Raw genomic sequence first — 27,883 nt, forward strand, 5'->3', positions numbered from 1 at the left:
AGTTATTTGACCTGTAGATTGGGTGCGTCGAGCAAGGCGGTTCCATGGTGTAATGGTTAGCACTCTGGACTCTGAATCCAGCGATCCGAGTTCAAATCTCGGTGGAACCTAAGCTTTACATTTTATGGGTAATACATTTTCGAAATCTGGATTTCCCGATAATAGTTAACAGGAGCGTGAAAAGGTCTGTTCTGAATTATGACTTTTCCTAAAATGGCAATAATTAGCTCAAACACTGTGATCAATAACTGTGATGAAAAACGCGCCTTTTTCTTTTTTCTTTTCTTTTTTCTTTTTTTTTGTTTTTTTACAAAAGATTACAAGATTCCAAGGATAAAAATGAGAGGTGTAAATAGACTTTAGTTGACTAAAGTAAAACAGCATTCTGCTAAGCATATCATAAACAGGGTTTCTGATAAATTTAAACATTACCTAAGGCCACTAGGGTGCAGTATTGTGCGTATCTTGAGTCCCACAGAAACACCAAAATGGTTGAAATGCACTGAGCACGTGATTGCATAGATAGACGTAAACAAGGATTTGTACCTTCATTACGTATTTGAAAGCCAAATGTGCGTTGCGGTGAGGATGGGAAGTCCCCATGATTCACACGGACTGAAAATAAAATTTTGTATGAACAATAAAACAGATATTTCAGATTTGAAATGACTGTGCAGATTCATCTCATATTTACATAGGCCTACATGTATATACATATATTTTATTCATATTGAGTGGATAGTTTAAAAATGACAAAACATTTTAAACACAGTCTGAAACTTTTGATGCCACCAAAGGTATTTACTCATTCTGTAAATATTATATTCCATAGGCTGGTTACACAATCGTAGCAACCAAACCTGTGACTCATAACAGACAGCCATACGCATTTCCTGGCAATACTTTTCCAGACCTGTTTTTAATGCCAGTTTCAGATTTAGTTAGCTAGCCAGCCCTTTGCTCATGAATACTCTGTTGAATACAGATTAATTTTTTAAGATTTTTTATTTTCTTTCAGAATTTTACAGTTTTCGCATCAAAAGCTCTTTAATTGCACAAGAAGTATGACTGTGGTTTTGTACTTTTTAGACTGTAAGAGCCAAATAGAGCAGCATCCAAACATTCCTTGACTATTCCAGCATGTACACTGTACATTACTGTAATCAGAGCTGCATTTTTGATGTTATGTCTGCCAGTAATGTACTCTTATTGCTGCTGACTCATCTTTGAAAAGAATCATCTGCCGGACAGTTGGGGGGTTTCCTTCACTGCGAAACCTGTTCTCAACCAGTGGGCAATGCCTTTCATTTGTGCCACTATTAAATATTCTAATATTTAAGGTGTTTTCCTATTCTAGCTAGTGGATATCTTTTATGATGAATGATGCACTTTTTTGGACTTCAAAATCAGAAGTGCCATTCACTACCATTATAAATTTTGGAAGAGTCAGGATATTTTTTAATATAACTCTGACTGTGTTCGTCTAAAAGAAGATAGTCATATACACCTAGGATCGCTTGAGGGTGAGTAAATCATGGGATGATTTTCATTTTTGGGTGAACAATCCCTCTAAATTCACATCTCAAGTTTGGGTATTAGTCATTCCAGTCAAACACAAGCACACAGTGAAACATGATAACATTACTTCAGCTCCTCAGGGAAATTATAGAGACACTGAGGTAGACACAAACAGAATACACATGAAACATAAACAAATTTTATGCAGCACAGTAGAATTATAAGTAGGTACAGGCATCTCAGTTTTTGCCATCACTTTGCAATTGTACTTCTCACTGCTTAGATAAATCTTTGACATATCAATGGCGGGCTGGACTACTATTATGAGTCGGCTGTGTATAAATTCTGTTTCAGATGAACACAATGTGCAGCCTTACAAACATAATTGCTACATCTAAACAAATAGAGAATCCTGTAAAATTGTGTTGAAATGCGCCGCATATTGAATATTACTGGATGTCAAGCAAAAATTTTGCATGGCAGATCCCTGTGTACATCATCAAACTCTGTGGCAGACGGAGACCAGCGACAGCAGCCTTCAAGCTCTAATCAGTTTGTTCAGCTGCTCCCATGGCAAATGTATTAAGCTCAACTCCAGATTTGACTTCAGACTATACAACTGAAAACCTCTCTGTAAAGGCTTTTACACAAGAGAAGAAAATTTTGCACTCCACAGTAGACTAAGAAGGCAGGCAAAGAAATACCTTGCTTTTTACCAAAATGACCACCAAGCTAACAAAAAGATATTCTAAGAATGTTTTGCTAACATTCCCATTAAAATGTTATTTCTGAATGTTTCCTGATCGTTCAAAATGAATGAATATTCTCTGAACATTCTGAAGTAGTACAACTAGTAACATTTAAAAATGTTGGAAAAATGTCCAACTAAAACATTTCAGAAAAAATCATTCCATGAATGTTTCTTTGCTAATGTTTTGAGAATTTTTAAAGACCAGAGCGTGTGTCTCAATCAGCTCCCTAGTTCAGGGCACTGATCAGGGAGTCGGCCACATTCATTTACACGATATACTGATTCACGACCTAGGATGCTAGGGAGCTGATTGAGACACAGGGCAGATAACTTTAAAGAGCAGATAACTAATATCCCGGACGAGCCCCCAACATTTGTTCATTAGCCTACTTTAAGAGAACCTTGCCAAAACATAAGCCAAAGTTTTGAGAACATTCCCTAGTAGCTGGGCACATACTAAGGGTACGTTTACACGACAACAATGTACTAAAAACGGAAAAGTTTTTTCTTTGTACAGATAACAACGTTGTTAAAACTATCCCCGTTCACACGGATCCGCGAAAATGACTAAAAACGTTGTATTACGTATGCCAGACAAGTAGTTGGTCATGTCACTTTGTAAACACGTTGAAAACACATTGAAAAAAAAGGTGGATAGACTAAACATGTAATACGCATGTGCATGACGTCACCGTTTTCACAGATTAACGTTTTTGCAGTTTACATGGAGATGACAACAAAAACTTGCACTTTGAAACCCGTTTTCAAAAGTTTGCATTTTCAGGCCACCAAAACGCTGTTGACGTGTAAATAAACAGCCAAAGCGCATAAAAAGTTTTCCGTTTTTAGTTGAAAACAGGGTAGTGTAAAAAGCCCCTCAGTTGATTGTGGATGTCTGAAACTCTAGTCCTACCATTTGGGTGGCCAGCATGTGGGCCATTGGAACCACATAGCTATAGGACTATAACACGAGGGTCTGGATGTCCTAATCCTTCTGATGTTTATGGGTTTGCACAGCCAGCTGGGTGGCCAGTCGGCATCCACTTAAACTGCTTTATTAAATCATTTATCTGGGTTTAAGAAGTGTTCTGGGTGTCTTCTGAAGCACTTTGAAGACTGTCCTTAGTTGCAGCACCTTTTGATCTCTGAACCTTCGAAACAAACATTCCCCCACCCTCACACATTTTCTAAAGTAGAATTGCATACGTCCAAATAAGTTCACCTCTTAAAAAGTCTCCATCTTTTGTCAGTGGTTATCTGCCATATTGTGCACAGATCCTGCTATTTTTGGAGACTCGTTACAGCAAGAGACCTTATGTTATTGTCAGCTAAGACACATTTTTGGACGAGCTGAGGAGCTGTTGTTAGTTGAGGATGTAGTTACATTGGCAATCCGCCCTCATCAGACCACCTAGAATGGCATGGAACATCTGAGTCAATGGCACATTTTGTTGGCAGTCACACCATTAATGAGAAAAATGTCCGTAAACTCTCTGTCAGGTGAGGCCTGTATTACCATTTTCAAAGCCCTGCTAGACTATCAGTCCAGGACCGGATTTTGCAAACAAACTTAGAGAGTCACACAGGGCCTATAGTCTCTATAACTTTGTCCTTGGTTCAAACGTGAAGGAGGTTGCCTCCGTAAACTTAACCATTCCTATAATGATGTCCTCTCGCAATAACTACTAATGGACAACAGCAGTAATAATAGTACAAAATGGAATGAAATACATTGACTTGCCATAAATGCAACAATTAGTGGTCAATCGATATGGGGTTTTTTTAATGGGTAAGGCCAGTATCTAAAGAGCAGGGTGATATAATAAAGTAGTGCCCAAACATCACTAAGATAAAAAACAATTTTTTTTGGTAATATTTTCTAATTTTATACAAATGGACTTTTTCCATTACATTTTTAGCTGAAAAATAAAAAATAAACAATTAAGATATATTTACAGTAATACAATTTAATGATAGCAAATAAGATGCGTACAAATAAATATAAATAAATATACAAATATATATACAAGTGTAGCACACATTTTGTGTTTTCCAATATATTCACTGTAAAAAAAAGTTGTTGTTTTAACTTAACAGAGTAAGTGTTTGTGCTGCCTTAAAATTTTTAGTTTAGTCAACTTGAAATGTGAAGTTGTACTAAGTGACAACTTGGATATTTGAGTTGACTAAACTTAAAATTTTAAGGCAGCACAAACACTTTTTTAAGTTGAAACAATTTTTTTTTTTTTAAATATTGTGTTTATAAAATAAAGTGTTTATTTAACTTTAAATTCAATTTGTACGCATCTTGGCATCTTGTTCGCAACAAAAAAAACATTTTTGTTGCTTGAAATAACAAATGTTAACTAAAATATATATATATATATATATATATATTATATCACCTATAATCACACAACAAAATCACTAAAACTGAACTAAAATAACTAACATTAACATGAAAACGGAAAACATAAAAAAGTGATTGAAACTATTAATAAAAGGTATAAAAGTATCTCAATGATACTAAAATACCACTGCCTCTGTTAACTGGCCAAATATCTGCTAGTCTACTCTAGTCTGTCTAGTCACTATATCACACTAAAAGCTGTTATTTTATCACTGTTTCTTTAAATCTAACAACCAAGTCCAACACTTTCAAACACATTCAGTCAATAACATTCAGCACCACAGGCTTTATATGGACTACCTGTCGGGACGCCCCCACATTAAATCAACCGACAGTCCCCGGAATGCTCAAATGACGTCACGGTTTGCTGGCAGTCACGTGCCCCGGTGGCAGGTTTTGATAAGCGCTTGCGCGAGTCTCGAGCTGAGCGCATCCCTGAAAGCGTATAGAGAAGATGAGGCACAGCCCTCCCAGAGGGAATGTTTATACGTGATGGAGGAATAATTTATTTGTCTGATGAAAATGAATGGAAATACATAAGTCCCTTCTTCCGCTCTGTGAATAATAATCAGAATAACGGTGCGTGCTTCAATGAGCGTGTCCTCTGAATCGTCGTCCTACTGAAACAGTGAGTGTGTTATGCTCATATCTCTTTAATGGTTACGGACATTTGTTTCTTTTAGAAATGTAAAGCGTAAATGGGTGATAAAACGATACATTTGAGGAATTATTAATCGATATATTTTATAAACATACAAGACTGACCGGCAATGGAGTGGCAGCTGTCATCACGCGTCGATAATTGTGCGCTTGTTTTGATTCTGATCGTGTATTTACACTCCATGTGATGATAGTTGTCACTTAATACCATTTTCCGGTAAAGTTAGAAATATGTTTCTGTTAATATAATTCAGGATTTTAGCGTCTGATTTATATATACCATGGCCCTTATGATTTATGAGTTATTGTAAGACTGACCCAGCCCAGCTGTCTGGATGCAGTATCATCTTCTTCATATTTATTTATTTCACCATGTTCTCATGTTTGTTTATTAGTATAGCTTAACATGCATTGTTCTGTCTTTAAATGCACCTAAAATAGATCTAAAATGGAAAAGAGGATGTGATGTGATCTGCAGGGACATAACCACCATAGGCAGTGAATATATATATATATATATATATATATATATATATATATATATATATAATGATTGCTTGTTAAATTAGTACATTTTGACCTCCCAACCCTGAACATGTAGGTTAAATTCTTGGGTATAGGTACGCAACAAAGTGCCATGCTCAAATACAGATTATCAGAGCTACAACTTACAAATACAGAGATGAATGCATTTTGTCTGATGTGATAATGTAATGCTGTAGTTGAGCAAACCATGACAAATTTGCAAAGGTATTTCAGAGGGGTTAAGGAAGATTGCTCAAAGCGTCCATCATCTACTGTGGTGATTTAGCTTTGATCCTGGATTTAGAGTCGGTTGTGATTTATATCTGAATTCAGAGACATTTGCAGGATTCATGAGCTTGTCTTAATGTTGAAGTGTGATATTTGTCAGTATATCCTTTACATTTCATCATTACTCAGCTGTAATTATATATTTTGTAATTAAGTTTAACAGTCTGTGCTTGACCAAGCAATGCAGGCTTTAGTTTCAGTTGGGTGTTCCTTTAAAATTAATCATGATATTACAGTAAAGGTTACATTAAAGGGAAACGTCTGTTGAGACATTTTGACTAATAAAATTTGTGTTTGTTCTCATTTTCTCATCCACTTTGGGGAAAGCCTGCATGGGCGGAAATTGTTTCGAAACTTTAGAATACATTATTAAAAATACATTATTATTTTATAAAGCATCTTTTAACCCAAAAGTTATAGTAGATGGAGTTGAAAGAAGAATTCCTGCCTGTTCTATACCTCGGTAAAGTCTGCCTGACAAAACATTTCCACATAGAAATAGCTTGCCTGCCTCCTCCTATCCAAAGTATGCAGATGTCTGCTTGTTTCCCGGCATGGTGCAAAGGAATCAAATGTCCGCCCTGTGTCTTAAGCAGGACCAGATGCTCGGCCAAATGTGCTGCATTAGTTCCCCCTTCTTGTGTTTTCCTCCAGGCCTCCCTGCTGTCCCAGAGCTGTGCAGTATCAGGAGCCTGTTGGTCCATGGAGCCCTTACTCAGGGCCACAGCCCAAAGCTCCAGCACAGCTGGATAAGATCATGCTCATTTTTATGAGCAGGCTGTTAAATTGGCTTATCCTGTGGCTTCTACACGCCACAGGTTAGTGAAAGAAGGGCAAGGCTTATCGTGTTAACAGCCGTAGGCATGCAGCAGCACAAGATAAAATTATTAGAAAATAAATGGTGTTTTGTTGTGCTGTGGGAGTTTTGTTCGGGACAAGATTTTTTTCCCTGATATAATGAGTCATGTAAATCTACTCTGTGCTGAAGAGGTTTTAATGCAAATCATTTTAGGTCAAGCCCCAGATTGGGCAAAACATCACAGTGATATATATTTTTTTATTTTTAATATTTTGTATTATTATAATATTAGGTAATTCTATTCTTAAAATTATATATTATTTATATATTTATTTCTATTTTTTTTTTTTTTTTGATTCCCAACATATTTATGAAGTTCTTTATATGCTGCTTCAATTATAGATATTCGGATGAAACAAAAAACGAGCAATCGAAAAATAAACGGACACAAATGTTGTTTAGCATTTGATAAATAATGCATTTATTAGTAATTTTAGCATCTTTGTTGTGCAGACGTTTTTCTGAATTTTATGTAATGTAATAATAAATTTATTTCTTTTTATTTCTGTCTTTTGTTTTTTAATAGACCAGTGCTTTATGTTCTAATCCTAGATCACATCATGGATCCACTCACAGCCTTTTGCAACTCAGATTTCTGTCCATTATGTGAGGCTGTTTTCCTATTCCGAGGCGTCATTCCGTTGCGTTGTGCTTTCTGTGCTGCGTGTACTGGAACTGTCCAGTCATTTAAACTGGAAAAGGGAACTATTGATCTCTTACTCCAATTCTTCAGAATGACGAGTATGAAGTTGGTGAAGGAGTTCCTTATTTCTGGTATGTCTCAGGCACGCAGTGTAATTTTCTTTCATGGCTTCTCCATGAATTTCCGCTGCGTAGGACCCATGCTGATTTCTCTGATGTAAGAGTCATTTCCAACGCACTTCCGGGCATTTTTGAGTCTCTCTTTTTGACGTTACCATGGTGTTTCTCAATAAGGGACTGACTTCCTACGAGATGTCTGAAAAGTGTTGAGTCAGTGCAAGAGTGTCTATAATTGCATCACATAACAATGAAATGTGCCTCAGGGCTTTCCAGAGTGCAATGTGCCTGACTGTAATAAAATAACTGCATAATTCTCTGCAATTTTATCCGTATTTGCCTAGAATTTAGCTCTAACCTGTCAAGTCTTTTCCTCCCCAGCAGTTGTTATTTAACTGTTGATGTGTGATTGTGAGGTCCTCATTACTGCATCATTATCTTTACTAAAAGAGTTAGCTTTCTGCTCATCTGTGACTCTTTTTTATTAGTTTTATGTAAGTATTTTCTCTCCCCCTTACATTTTTAAGGCGAATGATGAATATTCACTGGCTTTTCTTCATGGTTGCCATGGTGAGGATTATAATTTCTCTCTACTGATGGTAGAGAGGGCACAGCCAGCCTCTGCGGATGGCGTGGTTGTTGGACCGAGAGATTATGTCTAAATATAATCCTAAATCTCTCACGTAACATGTGACACATCTGCTACATTTTCTCCTCACTGTGTCTGGTGGACGTTCTGCGGAATCTTTCTAGAACAACGTGGGTGTGATTAGATCTTGATATGTTTGATTGTTTATGCAAGCAGACTGATGCTTTGTTTGCTTTGTGTGATGTTGTTAACCAGAATATCTGAAAACGGCTACAGTAGAGACATCTGGAACAAAGTGTGTGCATCAGTGTCTTTGTCATTGCTGGACAAGGGACAGAGAGAGTGTTATAGAGACCCCTACTTTAAAGCCCAAAGGTTTATAAGGATGAAAAGGATTAGAGTTTTAAGGCCTGTATTTATTCTCAGCATCTATCCGGGATCATGAAATCTACTGATGACTTTTCACCATTTCTAAAATGTTGGATTAGAAACAGCAACTTCCCGTTTTACACCATCAGCGTCACAGGTTCCTCTTAAAACAGACTTCTTCACTTCAACCCGTCGTCACGGCAAAAGAACTAGTCAGTAGGTCAGTTTCAATTCCTAAGCTCTTAAGCCATGTCCCGTGACTCTGTTGGCCATTGCTGTAAATTACAGAGAAGCCATTGGCTATAAAGCTGCAAGCCATCAAAGACCGTTCAGATGGAAAAATACTACTGCTGTTTAATAATTCCAAAGTAAGAATACTCTTTAGTAGGTAAAAATCACTTTAAAAGTTTACTTAACTTGAAAATAAATAAAACCTTTCAAAAAATTATATAAACAAACTAGGGGTTGCACCAAGTAATCGACTAGTCGACTTTAATACTCTGCTGTGACGCTTTAAGCTTGACGTTGACTAGTTGCTGTTCATGGCCTATAGAGGGCGCAACAGAATAAGAAATCTTTGAAGTCTACATTTACCCTCCGTATCCAACAGTAAATGACAAATAAATGCATACTCCGAAAGCGCTCCACAAGATATTGATTATACCATCCGGATGTTTAATATTGATCGGGTGAATGCACGTTTTAAACAGCTTATTGTACACGTAAGTTAATCGCCGATCTAAACTAATGCGCACTGCTGCATTGTAACACACACACATTCAGACAGTAGCGCGTACATCACGCACACAGAAACATTAAGTAGCACAGAAATTTTTTGTCAACACTGTTCTGTGATTTATCAATAAAATACCTTAGAAACTGAAAAGTTCTTCTAGCATATATTTCTTAGTAACTAAAGGTCTTTGCACACCGAGTCCGAAATTTTTGCACGTTAAAAAATAAATACAACCTCACGTTGTGTCAATCACGTTTACACACTGCCTCCGAAACTTTCGTCCGTCATAAAAAATTCAGATTTGGTTAAATTTTCTGCTTTTTCGCATCCCTAGCAAGCATTTTGAGAGGTGTTTTGACAATTCAAAGCCACCGTACAAGTGAACACCAAAATCCGCTTTGTCTCTCAGCACAAAGCACTATATGACAAACAAAGTGCGGAAAACACATATATTGGTGGTCTTCTTTTTAAAATGTGTATCCCTAGTAAAAGATCAAACTGAGCGAAAGACATCCTAAAGTAAACTTTGAATCACTTGGGACAGTCCCGCAGCTCCTTGATAAGGATGTGGAACTCTTCTTCCTCTCTGTGCAATCTCAGAATTGGATGGAACCAATATTTCCTCTTTCTTTTTCTCTTTTTAAGAAGAGAGAGGACAACAAAATCATGCTCATTTGCAACTGATTAATTAATACGCATCCGACCTGTGCAAGGTTTCTGTGCGTGACAAATTTTTAGGATGACGAATAAATGCATCCGAAAATTTCGGACTCAGTGTGCAAAGACCTTAAAGCCCACAGCTTCACTATTAGTAGAGAGACGCTGCCAGGTAGAATTAATTCACACGCAATCACTCTCTTACTAATGCATTCATATAAATGTAATCTTTACTGTGCTACTTTATCTGTATCTGATTTAGAAAGAGCAGAAATCTGTGAGAAATATAATGACACAAAGACAAACGAACTGATAAAAAATAAGCTGTTATGTAGGAGCAATAGCCTTGTGGGCAGCGCTGTCATATGCCATAGCTGTGCACGAAGAAACCCGCATTCAAGTCTTAACTCGCGGTTAAGGCTTATTTTTTCATTAATGACCTCATCAGCGACTAGTCGATTCTACTTTAATAATGTAGACTTTAAAAAATCTGCAGTCGTTCAACCCCTAACTAATACACACAGAGAACTATAGATGGTCGAGTTTAAAAGGTTGGGGATAACTGTTTATTTAGTCTATTTATCAGTGATTTGTTGGGACTGTATGACCTGTACAGAAAGATAAAGCTGACCCACAGCCTACTAGCGGGTGCCCTGCTATTTTTGGTACGATGAAGCCATGTGAGCATCAGTCACTCGTAATGACTCAGTGTGAGTATATGTGCCAACTTGAGTGTTGTAAAAGCCCCAGGCCTCTTCTGGAAGAGAGGAGAATCTCTAATTAAGATATCAGTGGTTTTAGTGTTAGCGAGGCTTGTAGTGACAAACTTCACATTGATGCAAGCAAAAGGAATTCCCTTTATTGTCTGAGCTCTTTTTTTCCTTCCTTCCTGGGCATTTATTCTGGAGGTATAAACTCTGACTCATGATTCAAAAGCATAATAGGACATATTCTTTTATCCCCAGCAGGAACGGGTAATTGCTTCCGAATGTCTAGTTTATATTTCTCGCAAAGATTGTTACTTGAGGTTGTGCTCTGCATCTGTGGATATGTAATGGTCATATCCTTTTTTTAAGCACATAAGGGACTAAATGTAAAAATGGTATTTCCTAGGAGTGTTTTATAACCCGCACTGTGCTGCATGTGCTGTTTTGTTTTTTTTAAACCTCTCCCGGTTTGAAGAAGGATTTTTTCATTTGTAAGGATGTTTAAATCTGAGCACCTGGCATTATTAAGCAACAGTATTCCCTCACCCTATTCACGTCGCTCTGTTTTTCCCAGCACATATAGTCCTCGTTTTATGGGGATGATCAAAAATGGAGGAGAAAAGCCTTCGTGTAGCAGACTACTTTGTTGTGGCTGGACTCACCGACTCGTCTAAGCCCCTCGATGAAGATGTCCACCCTGAAGATGGTGGTCACCGGAGCTCAGCACAGCTCAAGGCACCGATCACTGATGTGGCGGTGGTGATTCGCTCCCTAGGGGAGGAGGTACCTCGAGGGTTTACCTGTGTTGAATGCACCCCCTCTGGACTCTCTGCTGAACTGAATGGAGGAAGTCTCATGGGGCCGCAGATCTACCTCTGCTACAGAAGAGGCAGAGACAAACCGCCGCTCACAGACCTGGGGTAAGGCATCTAAGCTTCAGACGTGTTTGTAGCACACCAAGAATGATAACTGTAATAACTATAATGATAACTATATTAATGCCTGCACCAAAGCACAATAACATTCTATGTATTATAAGTGCGCTGTAGTTGTATTGTCTGTCGCTTTAAATGCTCAAGCTCTTTAAAGTCAGGTGGATTCTGATTGGCTGTTAATGTTTTTGTCATTTATCAGGCTGACAGTGATTCTAACGACATTGTTTCTCTGTGTCGTAGAATTAAAATTATTATTTAAACTTTATAGTTATAGTTATCCTTGGTGTGAATAACCCTTTAAACTGCATCCTCCTGAAGCATAGGCTTTTCTAAACAGCAGGTAACAACCTTTTGTTCTCTTGTTTGCGAAAAAGATTGTAGACAAAGATGTTGACGAAACCCAATTCTTTTCAGTACTAGAAAGTATCACGAAAAAATTTAATATTTTATTCTATATAATTTGCTCATTAGAACATCATTTAGTTATCTTAGGAACATGCTAACACTCAATTTTATTGGAATGAACTGTAAGTGAGTCGTGTCTCTCATGCTGCTTGGCTGTTAATGGAGCTGCTGCCTATGTAGGGCGTTCGAAATCACTCATTTATGAGGTACCATTTAGGTAGCTACAAAAGTAGGCAGTAGACAGTGGGGCAGCTCAGTTGGTTTTGGAAACTGTTGTGCTTTCACTTTTGTTTTTCAGAGACATTCACTATCCTCATGTCCTTTCTTTCATGATTCTTAGCATCCTCTATGAGTGGAAGGAGAAATTGAAGCCTGACTGTCAAATAATACAGACCACGCCATCTGGCCGCCCTGCCAATATCAGTAGCTCCTCTTCCCAAAGGATCTACATCACATATCGGCGTGCCTCTGAAAATCACTCAAACTCTACGCTGGCTGTCACAGACATCTGTGTCATTATTCCTGGCAAGGGAGAGACACCACCACATGCTTTCTGCAAGGTGGACAAGAACCTCAACAGCAGTATGGTGAGCACTGAATGTCTCCTTACACTGCTGAATAGACCAGTTTAGATGGTGGAAACCATTACTGCGTGTGTGTGTGTGTGTGTGTGTGTGTGTGTGGAAGCCCATTTCTGCCATATTAGAAAAAAAAAATCATGCTCTAGTAAGTCATAATTTTGACATAAAAAGTTGCGATTATGACATACTAAAGTCATAATTATTTTTAATAACAAAAAATTCTGAGATTTAAAAAGTCAAAATTCTGAGATTAAAAAAATCAAAATTATAAGATTAAAAAATTGAAATTATAATTTAGATTTTTTTTTTTTAATCTCAGAATTTTCACTTACTAAATCTCATAATTTTGAAATTTTAAGTCCTATTTTTGACTTGGTATGTCAATTTCGATTTAGTATGTCATAATTTTGACATAATTTTGACTTTTTGATCTCATAATTTCGATTTAGTATGTTATAATTTCAATTTAGTTTGTCATAATTTCGATTTAGTATGCCATAATTTTAATTTACTGTTATAATTTTGATATAGTACTGTATGTCAATTTCGACAGTCATAATTTTGACTTTTTAATCTCACAATTTGACTTGGTATTTCATAATTTCGACTTTTCATCTCATAATTATGACTTAATTATGTCATAATTTCAATTTAGTATGTCATAATTTCAACTTTTAAAGTCATAACTTTGACTTTTTAATCTCATAATTTTGTATTTGTCATAATTTCAACTTTTCATCTCACAATTATGACTTAGTATGTCATAATTTCGACTTTTTTGTCATAATTATGATTTACCAGAGCATGATCTCCCCCCCCCCCATGTTGCAGAATGGGATTTCATATAGATGTATGTATGTATGTATATTTGTATGTTTGCATGTATAAATATATATTTTTTTAGCTGTGCATACCTTTATCCTTGGTTTTTAAATTTAGATGACGCTCACTTAAAGTTCATCTCTAAAAAAATGCTGTTAAATGTAATCTTTAACAAATCTGAAAATATCCATATTTCATACTGTACGTTACAATGTTGTGATGCCTAAATTCACTTGTAAAACAATTAATTTCAATTCAATTCAGTCATTTAAAACAATTGATTTTAGTTTTTAGTTTTATATTTTTAAGTTCAACCCTATCATTTTAATATTAGCCAATTTTAATCTGCAGCCTTTTATATATCTGTATAAAATTTTAAATCAACTTAATTTCTGTGTTTCCTGCTTCTACAGTGGGGTTCCTCTGTGTACTTGTGCTACAAAAAATCTTTGGCCAAAACCAACACACTTGCATTCACAGCAGGTACTGTATCTCAGTCTTAAGTTGTTTTTCACAGTTTTGTGTTTTGTTCTGCATTTTGCAATGAACAGCAGGAGGGACAGGATGCGTTTATAGTGAAGCCCATCAGAGCAGTGGGATACGACTGCGGATGAGTGAAACCTGATACTCCCAAGTAGCAAGAACAACATGATGTCAATGTCATTGTTAGGCTTAATACTCACAGTATACAGTACCAAAGAGATCTAGGCGGCTGCCTGTGATTAGCTTGTCATATAGAAGTGTGGGTCAAGTAATTAATTACAGGGCAAACGATGCAGTGATCTGTAATAATTGTTGTCTCTAACAGAGCTCTACAAACTAACTGAGGGTTTGTATGGTCTGTGCAGGTCTTTTGTCCAGATACCCAGAGGAGGACTATGATTCCTTTCCTTTGCCTGAATCCGTACCCCTATTTTGCCTACCGATGGGAGTGTCCATTGAGTGCTGGCCCTCTCATACCAAATATTCTCTTCCTGTCTTTTCAACATTTGTTCTCACAGGCGCCTCTGGAGAAAAGGTACAGACACAAAAATCCACACACAAATACACACAAACATTCTGATTTGCTGCAGGTTTTCTTCTCACTGCAGCACTATCATTCTTTGGGAAAATCAAACACAGTGGAAGGTGAATTGTCTTGTCTGGTTTAGCAATGTGCAACGAATTTAAAGCAGCTAGAAACCGGCGCAGGCGGAATATCAAAAATGCCTGTGAATAATGGGCCTCAGAAAAGAATTGAAAATAAGATGAACATGTGTAATTGGCCTGTTTAATAATGCATTGCTAAAGTGCTGTTTGGGTCAGCTCAATTATGTCAAACACATCAGTACACTCAGCTCATTCTCCTCACAGCCGAACAAGTCTCAAGGCTATTTGTGCTGCAGTATTGTATAATTTATTCATTTAGGTGAGCGGCTTCAAAGAAACATGGCTTAGCAGAGATATTTCTGATCTAAAAGACTGCAAAAATAAATCTTCCGTATCACTTTTTCATCTTTTTTTTTTTAAATAGATATTGATGGTGATTCCTTTCAAGTAGGCTAAAATAGTTGCTATTGTGCTCTTTAGAGCTTTTTTGGTTCTCTAAAATGTAAACCAACCCATTTCCTAGAAAGTGTTTATGTCTGATAAAGGTGTATGTCTTGTGCTCTCAGGTTTATGGTGCCGCCATACAGTTCTATGAGCCCTACCCAGAAGAACATTTGACTGACAAGCAGCGAACTCAGCTGGGCCTGCAGGCTAATGGGCTCAGGCCTGATGGATCCATGACCGTCCACACCAACAAAAGCATCTGCCTTCTCTCTCACTGGCCCTTTTTTGATGCTTTCCAAAACTTCCTGACCTTCCTCTACAGATACTCCATCTCAGGTCCACACACTCTGCCCATTGAGAAGTGAGTTCTGAGGACAATTTAGGAGGTTGCTGGGCTAGATCTGTAATTTAAATGTCCAAAAAAACATTTTGCGGCTACTGTATAGTAATTTGTTTTATATCTCCTCATTTTTCTCTTAGGCATATTTCCCATTTCATGCACAAGGTTCCTTTTCCTTCCTCTCAAAGGCCACGTATCCTGGTGCAGGTGAGTTTTGTGCACATCGTGTCTTCTTGAATGTGTCAAAACAAATGACATTATGTGGTCAAATACCCTGGCCCTCATCTCACTGTGACCGCTTGTTTGTGTGCTTGTTTTTCACAGCTGTCTCCACATGATAGCCTGATGCTGAGCCAGCCTGTTTCCTCTCCTCTCCCTCTGAGGTAAGTCAGACACAAGATACACTGAACATGTCAGATGGATGCTGATCAAAGCATGACGTGTGGAAATGATATAGCATGTTTAATGTGGGTTGAGACTCCTAATGCAATATTTTGCAATCGCCTGTGTCAGGTAATTTCCTAATCTCATTGCAGATGATTATATTACACATTGCAGACACATTCTACTCATTCAGACAGATTTCCTGAGTAAAGTTGAATACTTCCAAAAAAATGTATCTTTGATGATTTCGAACAACTTAATTTGAAAGGGGAAAAAATTATTAATGTTGATTAAAAAAAAGTGTTTGTCTAAATGTTTACATGTCTAAATTTGGTCAATCCATTCAAGTTGTATATCACTTTGTAAGGCTGTTGCAATTTTCCATGGTTTTGTTGTAGGTTGTTTTGTTTTGTGTTTTTTGTTTTGTTTTGTTTTGTTTTGTTTTACAATGCCACATTTATTGGACAACTAGATCAGGAAGCCGCTATTTTTTGTTTTGTTGTGTTTTTTTTTGTTTTTGTTTCATGTTTTGTGTTGTTTTGGTTTTCCATGGTTTCCATGGTTTTGTTGTAGGGTTTCTTTTTGTTTTGTTTGTTTTGGTTTTGTTTTTTGTTTTGTTTTGTTTTACAATGCCACATTTATTGGACAACTAGATTAGGAAGCTGCTATTTTTTGTTTTGTTTTGTTGTGTTTTGTTTTGTTTTTGTTTTGTGTTGTTTTGTTTTACAATGCCACATTTATTGGACTAGGAACTAGGAAGCTGCTTTGTTTTGTTGTGTTTTTTTGTTTCATGTTTTGGTTTGGTTTGGTTTTCCATGATTTCCATGGTTTTGTTGTAGGGTTTTTTTTGTTTTGTTTTGTTTTGTTTGTTTGTTTTGTTTTGTTTTGTTTGGTTTTTGTTTTACAATGCCACATTTATTGGACAACTAGATTTGTTTTGTTGTGTTTTTTTGTTTTACGTTTTGTTGTGTTTTGTTTTATTTTTTGTTTTATTTTGTTGGTGAGTATGTGTTGTTTACATGCCTGTTGTCTTTTCCCACAGTGGCGGAAGGCTCTCTACACTGCTGTTGAACCTCGGCCCAAAGAATGCTGTGACTCTGCTGGTGTTAGCTGTGACTGAACATAAGATCCTGGTGCACTCCTTACGTCCGGCTGTTCTTACCAGCGTTACCGAGGCCCTGGTATCGGTGAGTGGAAGACTATTGATTTTCACTCATGCTTTTACCATTCCTGTATAGTTTTGTCTTGCCACAACTTGTTTTACCCGTCCCACAGATGATTTTTCCCTTCCACTGGCCATGCCCGTACATACCTCTCTGCCCGCTGGCCCTGGCAGATGTACTCAGTGCTCCATGCCCTTTCATCGTAGGGGTGGATTCACGGTACTTTGACCTCTATGAGCCACCGACGGACATAAGCTGTGTGGACCTGGACACCAACACTATAACTCAGTGAGTGACCTTTTGACCTCGACATAGTTCTGTGTTCCCGTAAGAGCCTCTTCAGACCTTTGACCTATGGTGTTCAGCTAAAGTCATCTTTTACCACATAAATTCACGAAATAAATATTTTTCAAATGAAATCCTGAGTAATAATGATCTTTATCATTATGCAGATGGTTAAAAGATCAGGATAGAGATATATGAGCAGTCAGGAATGTAGTAAAGATAGGACACTCAGTACTACCATGTGTTAAACACATGCACCTATGTTGTTTTTCTGTCAGTATGCAGCTAAAAGTTTGCAGACGTTGTAAAAGCTACATTAAAACATTAAGCAGCCCACAGTTCTGTTGTTCACGTGGCTCAAATGATAAACATGTGTGGACTATTTCAGAAAAGAAGAGCGCAGATCCCTGACCTGGAAGATCCTGCCAAGAAAAGCCTGTAAACATCTGATCAACACCCTCAGCAATCTCCACCAGCAACTGGATGAGGGTTAGTGAGGGCGGGTCACTGTGGTGTCAACAGAGAAATGAGTTCACTTATTTTCTGTCCCTTTCAAGGCGATATTAGTTCACTTGACTGCACGGGAAATGCCATTCTAAGTGGCCTTCTACTGTCCTGTTTGTGCTCTGACAGTATCATTTTTATTACCTAACAATGTTTTATGAATGCTTGACTGAGTCAGAGCAAAATGCAGTCAACCTTGAGATGTGATGAGATTTAGAGATGAGGGCAATTGGCTGGATAGACAGAGCAAGGCACAGACAAGTCTTTTTTCAAGTACTGAGACATTATCTGATACCTGAGAGCTGACTGATGATTTAGTCTTTGAACCAGACTTTGAACCCAATTATTCAATGTATTTTTGGTTCTCCCAAAAGTCCCATACGGAATGTTCCGTCTCGTAGAACTAGGCAAAACACTGAGATTATTTAGAGGGAAACTGTGATAAAAATGATGTATCTTTTTGTGCTAAGCGACTGTGTTTTTATGGAGAACATTATGTGATCTTTTTGAAGTGATGTGAGAGGAGCTTATATAATGTGCCCATATCTCAAACTGAGCCTACTATATCTTCATTATTGAGATATGCTTCGTATATTAGACATTGTAAATGGGGTTGGTAAGTTTTTTTTTATATGTTTTTGAAAGAAGTCTCTTATGCTAACCAAGGCTGAATTTATTTGATCAAGAATACAGTAAAAACAGTAATATTGTTACAACATAAAAAAAACTGTTCTCTATTTTAATATGTTTAGAATTTTCAGCATCATTATTCCAGTTTTCAGTGTAACATGATTCTTCAGAAAGTATTCTAATATGCTGATTTGCTGCTCTAGAAACATTTCTTCTTGTTATCAATGTTGAAAACAGTTGCGCTGTTTAATATTTTGTGGAAACGGTGATACATTTTTCAAGATTCTTTTATGAATAGAAAGTTCAAAAGAACGGCATTTATTTGAAATAGAAATATTTTGTAATATTATAAATGTCACTTTTGATCAATTTAATGCAATAAAAGTATTACTTCTATCTTTTTAAATGGTAGTGTGACTTAGCCATATTTTTTCCACAGGTTATCAGATGAGTCGTGAGGAAGGACAGATGGAGGCCTTCATGACCGAGCGGGAACCTGGCTGTGTTGGGAAGAGTCTGGAAACCCTGGAGATGGAGATCCAGGAGGCTTTCCTGCGCTTCATGGCGGCCATCTTGAAGGGCTACCGCTCGTACCTGTTGCCCATCACACAAGCTCCGTCTGAGAAAGCAACAGATGCCAGTTCACTCTTTGATCTGCAAGGTGAGCAGCCAAGATGGACATGATGCTCGAATAAGCTGTCCCAGTGTATCAGGACAGCTGTAGTTGTTTGTGAACGTCAAGGACAGCTGTAATAGAGTTTCGTCATCAGTGTCGAAGCGGAAAAACAATGCATTTCAAATCCTCAGTGTTTTGTTTTGACCACTGTGGTGCATTAGTGGAATGCTGAAGCTCAGCAGCTGCTCAGAATACTCAAATCTGGCTCTGTGCCTGTGGAGTCTGGCTTAAATCAGGCTTGAAATTATTGTGGCGATTTTGATAAAGCCCCATTGGAAATTAGACATGCCTGACAGGTCCAACAAACTGCACTGATTAATAGAATGTCTGAGAACACATCTGCAGCCTCTTATGTAATAAATGAGTCTCTTACATCTTTCACACTGTGCACACTTTGCCCTGGCTTTCTCAATGACGACATTCTAGCGACTAACACGTAATTCGTGACACGCCCTCCTAAATTTGACTGATTAAATGTTTAATTGCAACCGACAACTGTGGCAGTGAATCATAGTAATCAAATAATGAATGCGATCACCTTTTCTCATTGTAACGCCACCTCTTAGACTCTTCGCTTGATGTCCTTGACTTTTAATATGACTTCTTTTTTTTTGCAGGCTTTTTGAAGAGTCGTGATCGATCCCATCAAAAGTTTTACTCCCTCATGACCAAGACTCAGATGTTCATTCGTTTCATCGAAGAGTGCTCTTTTGTCAGTGATAAGGATGCAAGCCTTGCTTTCTTTGATGACTGCGTTGACAAGGTATGAAACCTTGGTCTATATACCTGCTAAAAATGCATCTCATGCCTTTATCCGGATTAGAGGTTAGAGATTTAACATAAACTGCTTTTACAAGGCTCACAAAAAGTTACCATGTTAAACAACACTCCAGGCTCTTAACAAAGAGCATGTGAAAAATGCAGTGAGTTCAAGGGAGTGCGTACAGCGTGATTTGTGAAAACAGTAAGGGGAAATGTTGCCATTATTAGCTGTTGTGTTATGATCCCTTGGGCTTACTTATGTCAGGTTATTAATTTTCTGTGAGTATTGTTCTCTTGTTCGTTCTTATTTCCTTTCTGGCTTTTCATCCTGCCCTATTATTTTTCATTTTCTCACTACTTTCTTTTCTCTTCCCTTTAAATTGTTGTCTTTACTTGCTTGCTTGGAAAGTTGTTCGGCACGGAGAAAGGAGGGAAGGTAAGTTGCTTAATTCAATGTCTTTTAACTTCTGATGGGGGTATATGTGTATAGCAGTACTGAAAACAGTCACCAAAATAATTTACCTTCATTACAAAAATGGCCTTTACATTCCAGGCTGCTTGAAACAGTCTTGAGAAATATTTAGAAAATCTAAAAACATAATTAAGACTGTCCAAGAAAAAAAATGCTCACCCTAGTTTTTTAACCTCAGTTGACAGACCGACGTGACCTGTTTTGTTTTGTGGGTGTGGTGATATGGAAGTATGAATCTTGGTTTTGAAGATGTGTGCTCTCTGCCTTCATTATTTAAAAACATTGCTGTTTACATCAGAGTCTCTGCAGAACCACTGAGATTCTGCATGCATAATTAATTTTTCTGTGCCATACACCATTTTGCATCTCCTTATGTTTGCAACTGTTGTCCCATTTCTCGGTATGATCCAGACTGCACATGGATCTGAAGTTATATCTTCAATGAACCTCTTCAAGTTTTAAAGTGCTGACAAATATATTCTGTACCTTTGTAGTGCATTTATATCTGTCTCGACAAGAGCCCACAATTTATTCTTGTTCAGAGGAACAGGAGTCATCTCTCACCTGTCCTCCCCACAAGGCTTTAGTGTGCTTGTAGAGATGAATGTGTAGCTCTTTGCTTTACACTTTCAATTATGCTGCCATCAGTGAAAGTCACACTTATCCTGCTTTGGCCTGTCCTTCCTTTTTCGAGAGAACATTGGAGGACAGTTCTTTAGCACTGTGGTGGTAATGAAAATGACAGCTTGAGTTTATTTAAACTGGCGTGGTTTTGTGGGTTATGTTCACAGAGGACATTTTAAAGGAACTAGGGCAGTAAAGGACAAACCATGTACCGCCATAGCCTAAAAGAAACTTGGTTATAGTGTGACACCTCAGTGATCCAGAACTTATCTTAAAGTTCATCATAACGTAGTTATACATAACCATTTTTTACACTGTTTCTGATCATCTGAGTGAAACTTTTGATTTTGGTGCTGCTTTTCCTTTAAGACTTCAATGTAATCTGCTCTATGATTGGCTGACAGCCATAACACATGTGTGGAAGTGTTTTTAAAACACAGAGGGGGCCAATAAAGTCATACAGTGTTTGTATGTTTGAATGTGTTCTGCAGCACAGTGTATTATTACATGGCTCTCTGGAATACTTGATTTTAATTGAACAATCGTAGTGTTCTTCTGTGGATTATTATTATTAAAACTATTTTTAAACTGTATATTTCACTGTTGTCCCTGGGACCGAATCACATACACTGCTAGATTCATGTGAGAGGAAAGAGAGCGCAATAAAATAACTTCAATCAAACTTCCATTTATGTATATATACTTGGTAAGCTACGTAAAAAGCAGGATCCTAAAGTTTGTTTATTTTGTTTAGATATCAAGCAGTCATTGACAGATGAAATTTTTTTTAGTTTTATATAAAATATATATATATATATATATATATATATATATATATTTATATATTTACATATTGATATGAATCATATGATTGATATGATGACAAATTAGGCTCTTAATAAAATGTTTAATATAACATTTACTTATACCTTCTGAGATATACAAATTTTTCATCATTTTTTAAAGCACCTGATTGAACTGACTACTTGCTGAAAATGGAAAAAACTCTCTATGGGTTTCAGACTTTATTCTGTACCGTATTTACAGAAAGTGGCTTTGGGCATCCTGGTGCATTACAAAGCACTTTAATTGACACCGCAGTCATCGATGCTGTTTTTCTCTGGTAAAAAGAGGCACTGATTGATCTAAAACCTTCTCAGGGAAACTCATTTGGCAAGTCTAGGAAGAGCTCGATTCTGTCCTGTTGCTCTTATTGTCTGTCTAATAACTTTGTAATAATATGATCCAAAACCCTTGGATGCTTTACAGATGCCTAAACTGATTTTCCCTCTATCAATAGATATAAAGTCATGTTTTATTTGATAGCGTTCCTCATTTCCAATGTAGTACAGTGGCATGGGCTTTATGATGCATTTATAGTCCATTTACAGGGCTTGTAGACAGACTTTGTCTGAAGGCTAAATGCACAGTGGCTCCTCCAAGCACTGTCTAGCCTATAAATTGCACTGGAATGGTTTCACGCCCCTCGAGCAATACAACATTAAGCATTAAGTCCAGGTCAGTGCTCTTGTAGTGCGTCTGTGGCAGATGGGGAGGATTGGATGGAGTCTAGGAGGATCAGAGATTCTTGGTGCAGATGTGAGATCAGTCGGACACAGCGAGGTGGGAGATTATCAGGCTCATTTACACTAAAACTTGTGCTCCATCTGATCTGAGGTCAGATGATCTGCACTTAAAATCTCTTGGCTAACTGCAGCATGTCCAGACAGTGGAAAATCCCTTGGCATGGTTGTATGGCAGGATGTGTGTCTTGTTCCAGATTCAGTTCTCAGTTCTGACAAAAATTTAGGTCTGGGTTGACGTGTGATGAGTTTATAAATACAGTAATATGGAGTAAGTTAGCATGTAAGCCTTGCAGTTGCCATAAATATTCTCTCCAGTTCCTCTTTCTACTTATTATTTTCTACCTTTTATTTAGTGACCTCAGTGAGCACTATTAACAAACATGTAGCCTCTTAACTAAAACATGATCTTTTCTCCATCATGGGTCATTGCTTATACTATGTGTTTTTGTGGAAACGGAAAACCATCCGTGTCTGATGAAGCGTGTTTTTACTCTAGGTGGACAGCGATAAGCCAGAGGACACAAGACTTATTGAACTTGACAAATCCCACCGCAGCGAGCACACTGTCTACATCACCCCCCCAGAGCTGCCGGCACTTCCAGAAGGAGAAGAGCCACCTATGGTTTATAGGTACAACAGGCGCTTCTGCCATTCTGGCACACGCACTCCCATCCACACCGTTACACTGTGCATATAAACAGTACACCACACCACAGATGGTATTGTAGCAATAGCGTAATCCCCTTCAAAACCTCTCCCAGGATGCAGCGTGTAGAATACACCTCTCTGAGGATCCTGTGTCTACAGAAACTCCCACTAAAGCAATAATACACACTCATCAGAGAGCATGTGATTATATTATATTAAGTACATCTGTTAAATGTTTAATTTAATAAATTGTGTACTATTCTTCTGTTTATTTGTTACACACATTTATGCTTAATTACATATTTTATTTTCACTTTAACCTTACTTAGCAATGTTTAAGTTTTAATTTTAAGTTTTAACTCAAGTATAGTTTTCGCCTTTAAAATAACCAAAGAAGCTGGCATGGCGTTAAAAAACAAATATTATGCTATATTATATTATGTTATGTTATGTTATGTTATATTATATTATATTATATTATATTATATTATATTATATTATATTATATTATATTGTATTATGTTATGTTATATTATATTATTTGTTACACATATTTATGCTTAATTATATATTTTATTTTCACTTTAACCTCACTTAGCCATGTTTAAGTTTTAATTTTAAAATAAAAATTATTTTCTTTATTTTTTACCTTCTCTGAAGCTGCAGAAACTACATTGTTTTGCCTGCAATTAGTGCTGCATTGTGTAGTGTTGTGCTTTTAATAATTAAATAAATTTTACATAATCAAGTTGAGGATTATCAAGTAAGAGAGAACAGTGTTGATACTGTTGATGTCTTACAGCTACAGCGGGTTCCCTGTACTGAACGCCCAACTCTGTGAGCTTCAGGATGGTCCCAAAGTCCCCAAAGCAACATCAGCCATGAGACACATCAGTCCCATCAGCCCAGCTGCTATTTTCAGGCGCTCCCAACAGGTTGGTATTTCAAACACTAATCTCATCCAAATCACACCCCATGATCCCACTTGTCAAGTCTCTCCCCCTCCCCTCTAATGCCCGTCCTCTCTGTGATCCTCCCTCTGTAGGAGATCAAATCAGCCCAGCGGATGGCTAAGACGTATTCCTCCATCCCGCAGATGTGGTCCAAGTGTCTTCTCAGGCATTGTCACGGTCTGTGGTTCATCTGCTTGCCCGCGTATGTCAGTGCCTGCCACTCTAAGGCGCGGGTGCTGCATACTGCTTACGACGTGCTGAGAAATATGCAGGACAAAAAGTTGCAGCCCCCTGATGAGGTAGAGTCACCTAAAAGTCTCCATTGATTGGTTTTGGTCATTTGTGAGTACAGTGAGTACTGCACCTAGACAGCGGAAATTTCCGCCTGTTTTGCGGTTTTGTAAGTAATGGTTTGTTTCTGCTCTAATGGAGGTGTGTTACCGGGTCCTGATGCAGCTGTGTGGGCAGTATGGACAGCCTGTTTTGGCTGTCCGGGTTCTTTTTGAGATGAAGAAAGCCGGAGTGCAGCCTAATGCCATAACCTATGGATACTACAACAGGGTGAGTGCAGTTTTCTTTTGTGCTACATGGGGACACATTGCAATCAAAATAATCCTAAATAAATATACATAAAATATCTATTCAAGGCACAAGATCTATGTTACACCACATGATACAAGATGGATTTTGGATTCTGGATTTTGATGCCATTTCCTGTTCAAATACATGCACTCACCACAAGTGAACCAGTTTTTAATGTACTATGGGTAGTACTTCCTTTTCTTTCTGGTGTTTTTATGGTTTTTTGGTTGATGAAATGTCACACAACCTGTCCATGTTGCATCTGCCTAATTTGATTAGCTTTTACCAAGTGACAGATTAATAAAATACCATAGTGTTTGAGTGGAAAAACAGTAAAAAGACATCAACAACAAAAAGTTATAGAATGTTTTTCTCCTAATTTTAAAAATTGATAAACATTTATTTTATCCAACTTATGCAAAAATATATAGGTATTTGCAATTTATTTGTTTGTTTTTTTCTGCATTTTTCTAGTAGCCACAACTAGAACAGACAGAATCAGGAAAGATCTGCAACCCATTTTTGGGTCCCAACCACTGCCCTGGCATAATTTGTATGCAAAAGCCACATAGTTTGATATTTTGTTATTTAACGCAACAACATTTGTTCATTTTAAATGTCAGAATGTACTTTGTACATTTTATGTACAAACCCGATTCCAACAAAGTTGGGACACTGTACAAATTGTGAATAAAAAAGGAATGCAATCATTTACAAATCTCATAAACTTATATTTTATTTACAATAGAATATAGATAACATATCAAATGTTGAAAGTGAGACATTTTGAAATGTCATGCCAAATATTGGCTCATTTTGGATTTCATGAGAGCTACACATTCCAAAAAAGTTGGGACAGGTAGCAATAAGAGGCCGGAAAAGTTAAATGTACATATAAGGAACAGCTGGAGGACCAATTTGCAACTTATTAGGTCAATTGGCAACATGATTGGGTATAAAAAGAACCTCTCAAAGTGGCAGTGTCTCTCAGAAGTCAAGATGGGCAGAGGATCACCAATTCCCCCAATGCTGCGGAGAAAAATAGTGGAGCAATATCAGAAAGGAGTTTCTCAGAGAAAAATTGCAAAGAGTTTGAAGTTATCATCATCTACAGTGCATAATATCATCCAAAGATTCAGAGAATCTGGAACAATCTCTGTGCGTAAGGGTCAAGGCCGGAAAACCATACTGGATGCCCGTGATCTTCGGGCCCTTAGATGGCACTGCATCACATACAGGAATGCTACTGTAATGGAAATCACAACATGGGCTCAGGAATACTTCCAGAAAACATTGTCGGTGAACACAATCCACTGTGCCATTCGCCGTTGCCGGCTAAAACTCTATAGGTCAAAAAAGAAGCCATATCTAAACATGATCCAGAAGCGCAGGCGTTTTCTCTGGGCCAAGGCTCATTTAAAATTGACTGTGGTAAAGTGGAAAACTGTTCTGTGGTCAGACGAATCAAAATTTGAAGTTCTTTTTGGAAAACTGGGACGCCATGTCATCCGGACTAAAGAGGACAAGGACAACCCAAGTTGTTATCAGCGCTCAGTTCAGAAGCCTGCATCTCTGATGGTATGGGGTTGCATGAGTGCGTGTGGCATGGGCAGCTTACACATCTGGAAAGGCACCATCAATGCTGAAAGGTATATCCAAGTTCTAGAACAACATATGCTCCCATCCAGACGTCGTCTCTTTTCAGAGAAGACCTTGCATTTTCCAACATGACAATGCCAGACCACATACTGCATCAATTACAACATCATGGCTGCGTAGAAGAAGGATCCGGGTACTGAAATGCGAATTAACTACAAGTACTAACTACAAGTGCGAACACACCCTAAATGTCAGGAATCAACAAAGCTACTGTAGATTTCATATTAAGCTGATCAATAACAGATTTGTGTAATTTCTTTCAGAAGAAGAAATAGAGAGAGAACAGATTTATCCTATGTAGGTGTGTTATATGCTGATGCTTGAGAGCCTCGAGCTGGCAGCAGATCTGGCATGTGACTCTATTTCTCATGCCTGTTATCATTAGACAAAAGTGTAGACTAGCTAAATTTCCCAGTGTGCTTTGCAAGTTGTCCCAAAATACCAAGAGGACACACTCACAGGGACATAAGTCTGGGCAGCTGAGTGTTGTTCCAATTCTATCAGAGTAATTACACCCAGTCCTTGAGAGAGAACACAATCTACTTAAGATAATAAGAGGCGTTGCACTGTAGAATTATTTAGTTAATCCGTGTGTGTGTACGTGTGTGTCTTACTGTGGTGTTCTTCTCTCCCCAGGCCGTTCTGGAGAGCACATGGCCTTCCTCGACTAGAGGGGGATACTTCCTGTGGGGAAAGTTGAGAAATGTGGTTCGGGGTGTGGCGCTGTTCAAACAAGTATGGAGGAGGCAGACCACCCACCCGAAAGACACCCATCTCTCTGGTAAAACCCCCAACTCCATTTCACACATTCCATAGAAGTGGACACAGTTTTTAAGTTGCCTGCAAAAACAAAGTCAGATCCAATCCTGAAAAAATACACATGATTATGTATTAAAGACACATTTTACCCAATTTACTCAACTTTATATATGTATATAATAAAATATGACTATTTTACCCAATGTGTGTTAGCTTAGCAACATGCTATCAGCAAACTCTGTTGAAATCAATTGTCTGTTGAGTCTCTAGATGCTTCATGTGAGAAGAAATTATGCTTGGAATTTGCCTTTGATGATCTCTTCCAAACTGGCTGATTTTGAGATTCCATTTTGGTTAGGAAGTTTACTCTGCAGACACTAAGGCAGTTCACTAGATTTCAGAACAGAATTCATTATTGGGCAAAGGCCATAGAGTTTGGGCCAGGTCATTAATAGCTATGTTCATTACTTCTACAAAGTAATAATCATTCTGACTCCCATTTCCACACCAGTACTTTTAATTTCTGTTCAAAATGGTTATATCACCAGACTTGTTTCTTTGAGACGCAAGCCTAGTCAAAAGGAAGCATGGACTCAATATCATTTCCCACTGTCAGAAAAACTTTCCATCATTTTACACAGAGGCAGGATTACTTGAGTTTTGTGCCTGAGGGAGGTACTATCCCCCCTCCTCACTCGGGCCTGATACAGCCTGCTTGCTGAACCAGAGAGGCTTTAATGGGTCCAATTAAG

General features: G+C 37.7%; 1 protein-coding gene and 1 non-coding gene across 4 annotated transcripts in view; both read left to right on the forward strand.

Annotated features, from left to right (window-relative positions):
- Positions 1–38: 38 nt before the first annotated feature.
- trnaq-cug (transfer RNA glutamine (anticodon CUG)) lies at positions 39–110 on the forward strand. Its single transcript has one exon. It is a non-coding gene; the product is annotated as a tRNA-Gln (tRNA).
- Positions 111–5,062: 4,952 nt separating this feature from the next.
- Positions 5,063–27,883, forward strand: part of dennd4a (DENN/MADD domain containing 4A) — a 34,820-nt gene continuing 11,999 nt past the window's right edge. Inside the window, exons 1-20 of one of the 3 annotated variants that reach the window (XM_051870007.1) lie at positions 5,073–5,307; positions 6,807–6,970; positions 11,403–11,748; positions 12,509–12,755; positions 13,985–14,054; positions 14,420–14,589; positions 15,227–15,465; positions 15,585–15,651; positions 15,769–15,827; positions 16,871–17,015; positions 17,104–17,279; positions 17,665–17,765; positions 18,850–19,071; positions 19,704–19,849; positions 20,258–20,284; positions 23,027–23,160; positions 23,981–24,113; positions 24,224–24,430; positions 24,564–24,692; positions 27,009–27,153. In XM_051870007.1, coding sequence (XP_051725967.1) covers positions 11,438–11,748; positions 12,509–12,755; positions 13,985–14,054; positions 14,420–14,589; positions 15,227–15,465; positions 15,585–15,651; positions 15,769–15,827; positions 16,871–17,015; positions 17,104–17,279; positions 17,665–17,765; positions 18,850–19,071; positions 19,704–19,849; positions 20,258–20,284; positions 23,027–23,160; positions 23,981–24,113; positions 24,224–24,430; positions 24,564–24,692; positions 27,009–27,153 — 2,728 coding nt within the window. In that variant the 5' untranslated portion in view covers positions 5,073–5,307; positions 6,807–6,970; positions 11,403–11,437. Of the gene's footprint in view, positions 5,308–6,806; positions 6,971–11,402; positions 11,749–12,508; positions 12,756–13,984; positions 14,055–14,419; positions 14,590–15,226; positions 15,466–15,584; positions 15,652–15,768; positions 15,828–16,870; positions 17,016–17,103; positions 17,280–17,664; positions 17,766–18,849; positions 19,072–19,703; positions 19,850–20,257; positions 20,285–23,026; positions 23,161–23,980; positions 24,114–24,223; positions 24,431–24,563; positions 24,693–27,008; positions 27,154–27,883 lie in introns of all 3 variants that reach the window. The other 2 variants (XM_051870006.1, XM_051870008.1) reach the window with 2 other exon arrangements.

This window comes from Ctenopharyngodon idella, chromosome 18, assembly GCF_019924925.1.
Source record: "Ctenopharyngodon idella isolate HZGC_01 chromosome 18, HZGC01, whole genome shotgun sequence".
Taxonomy (NCBI): domain Eukaryota; kingdom Metazoa; phylum Chordata; class Actinopteri; order Cypriniformes; family Xenocyprididae; genus Ctenopharyngodon; species Ctenopharyngodon idella.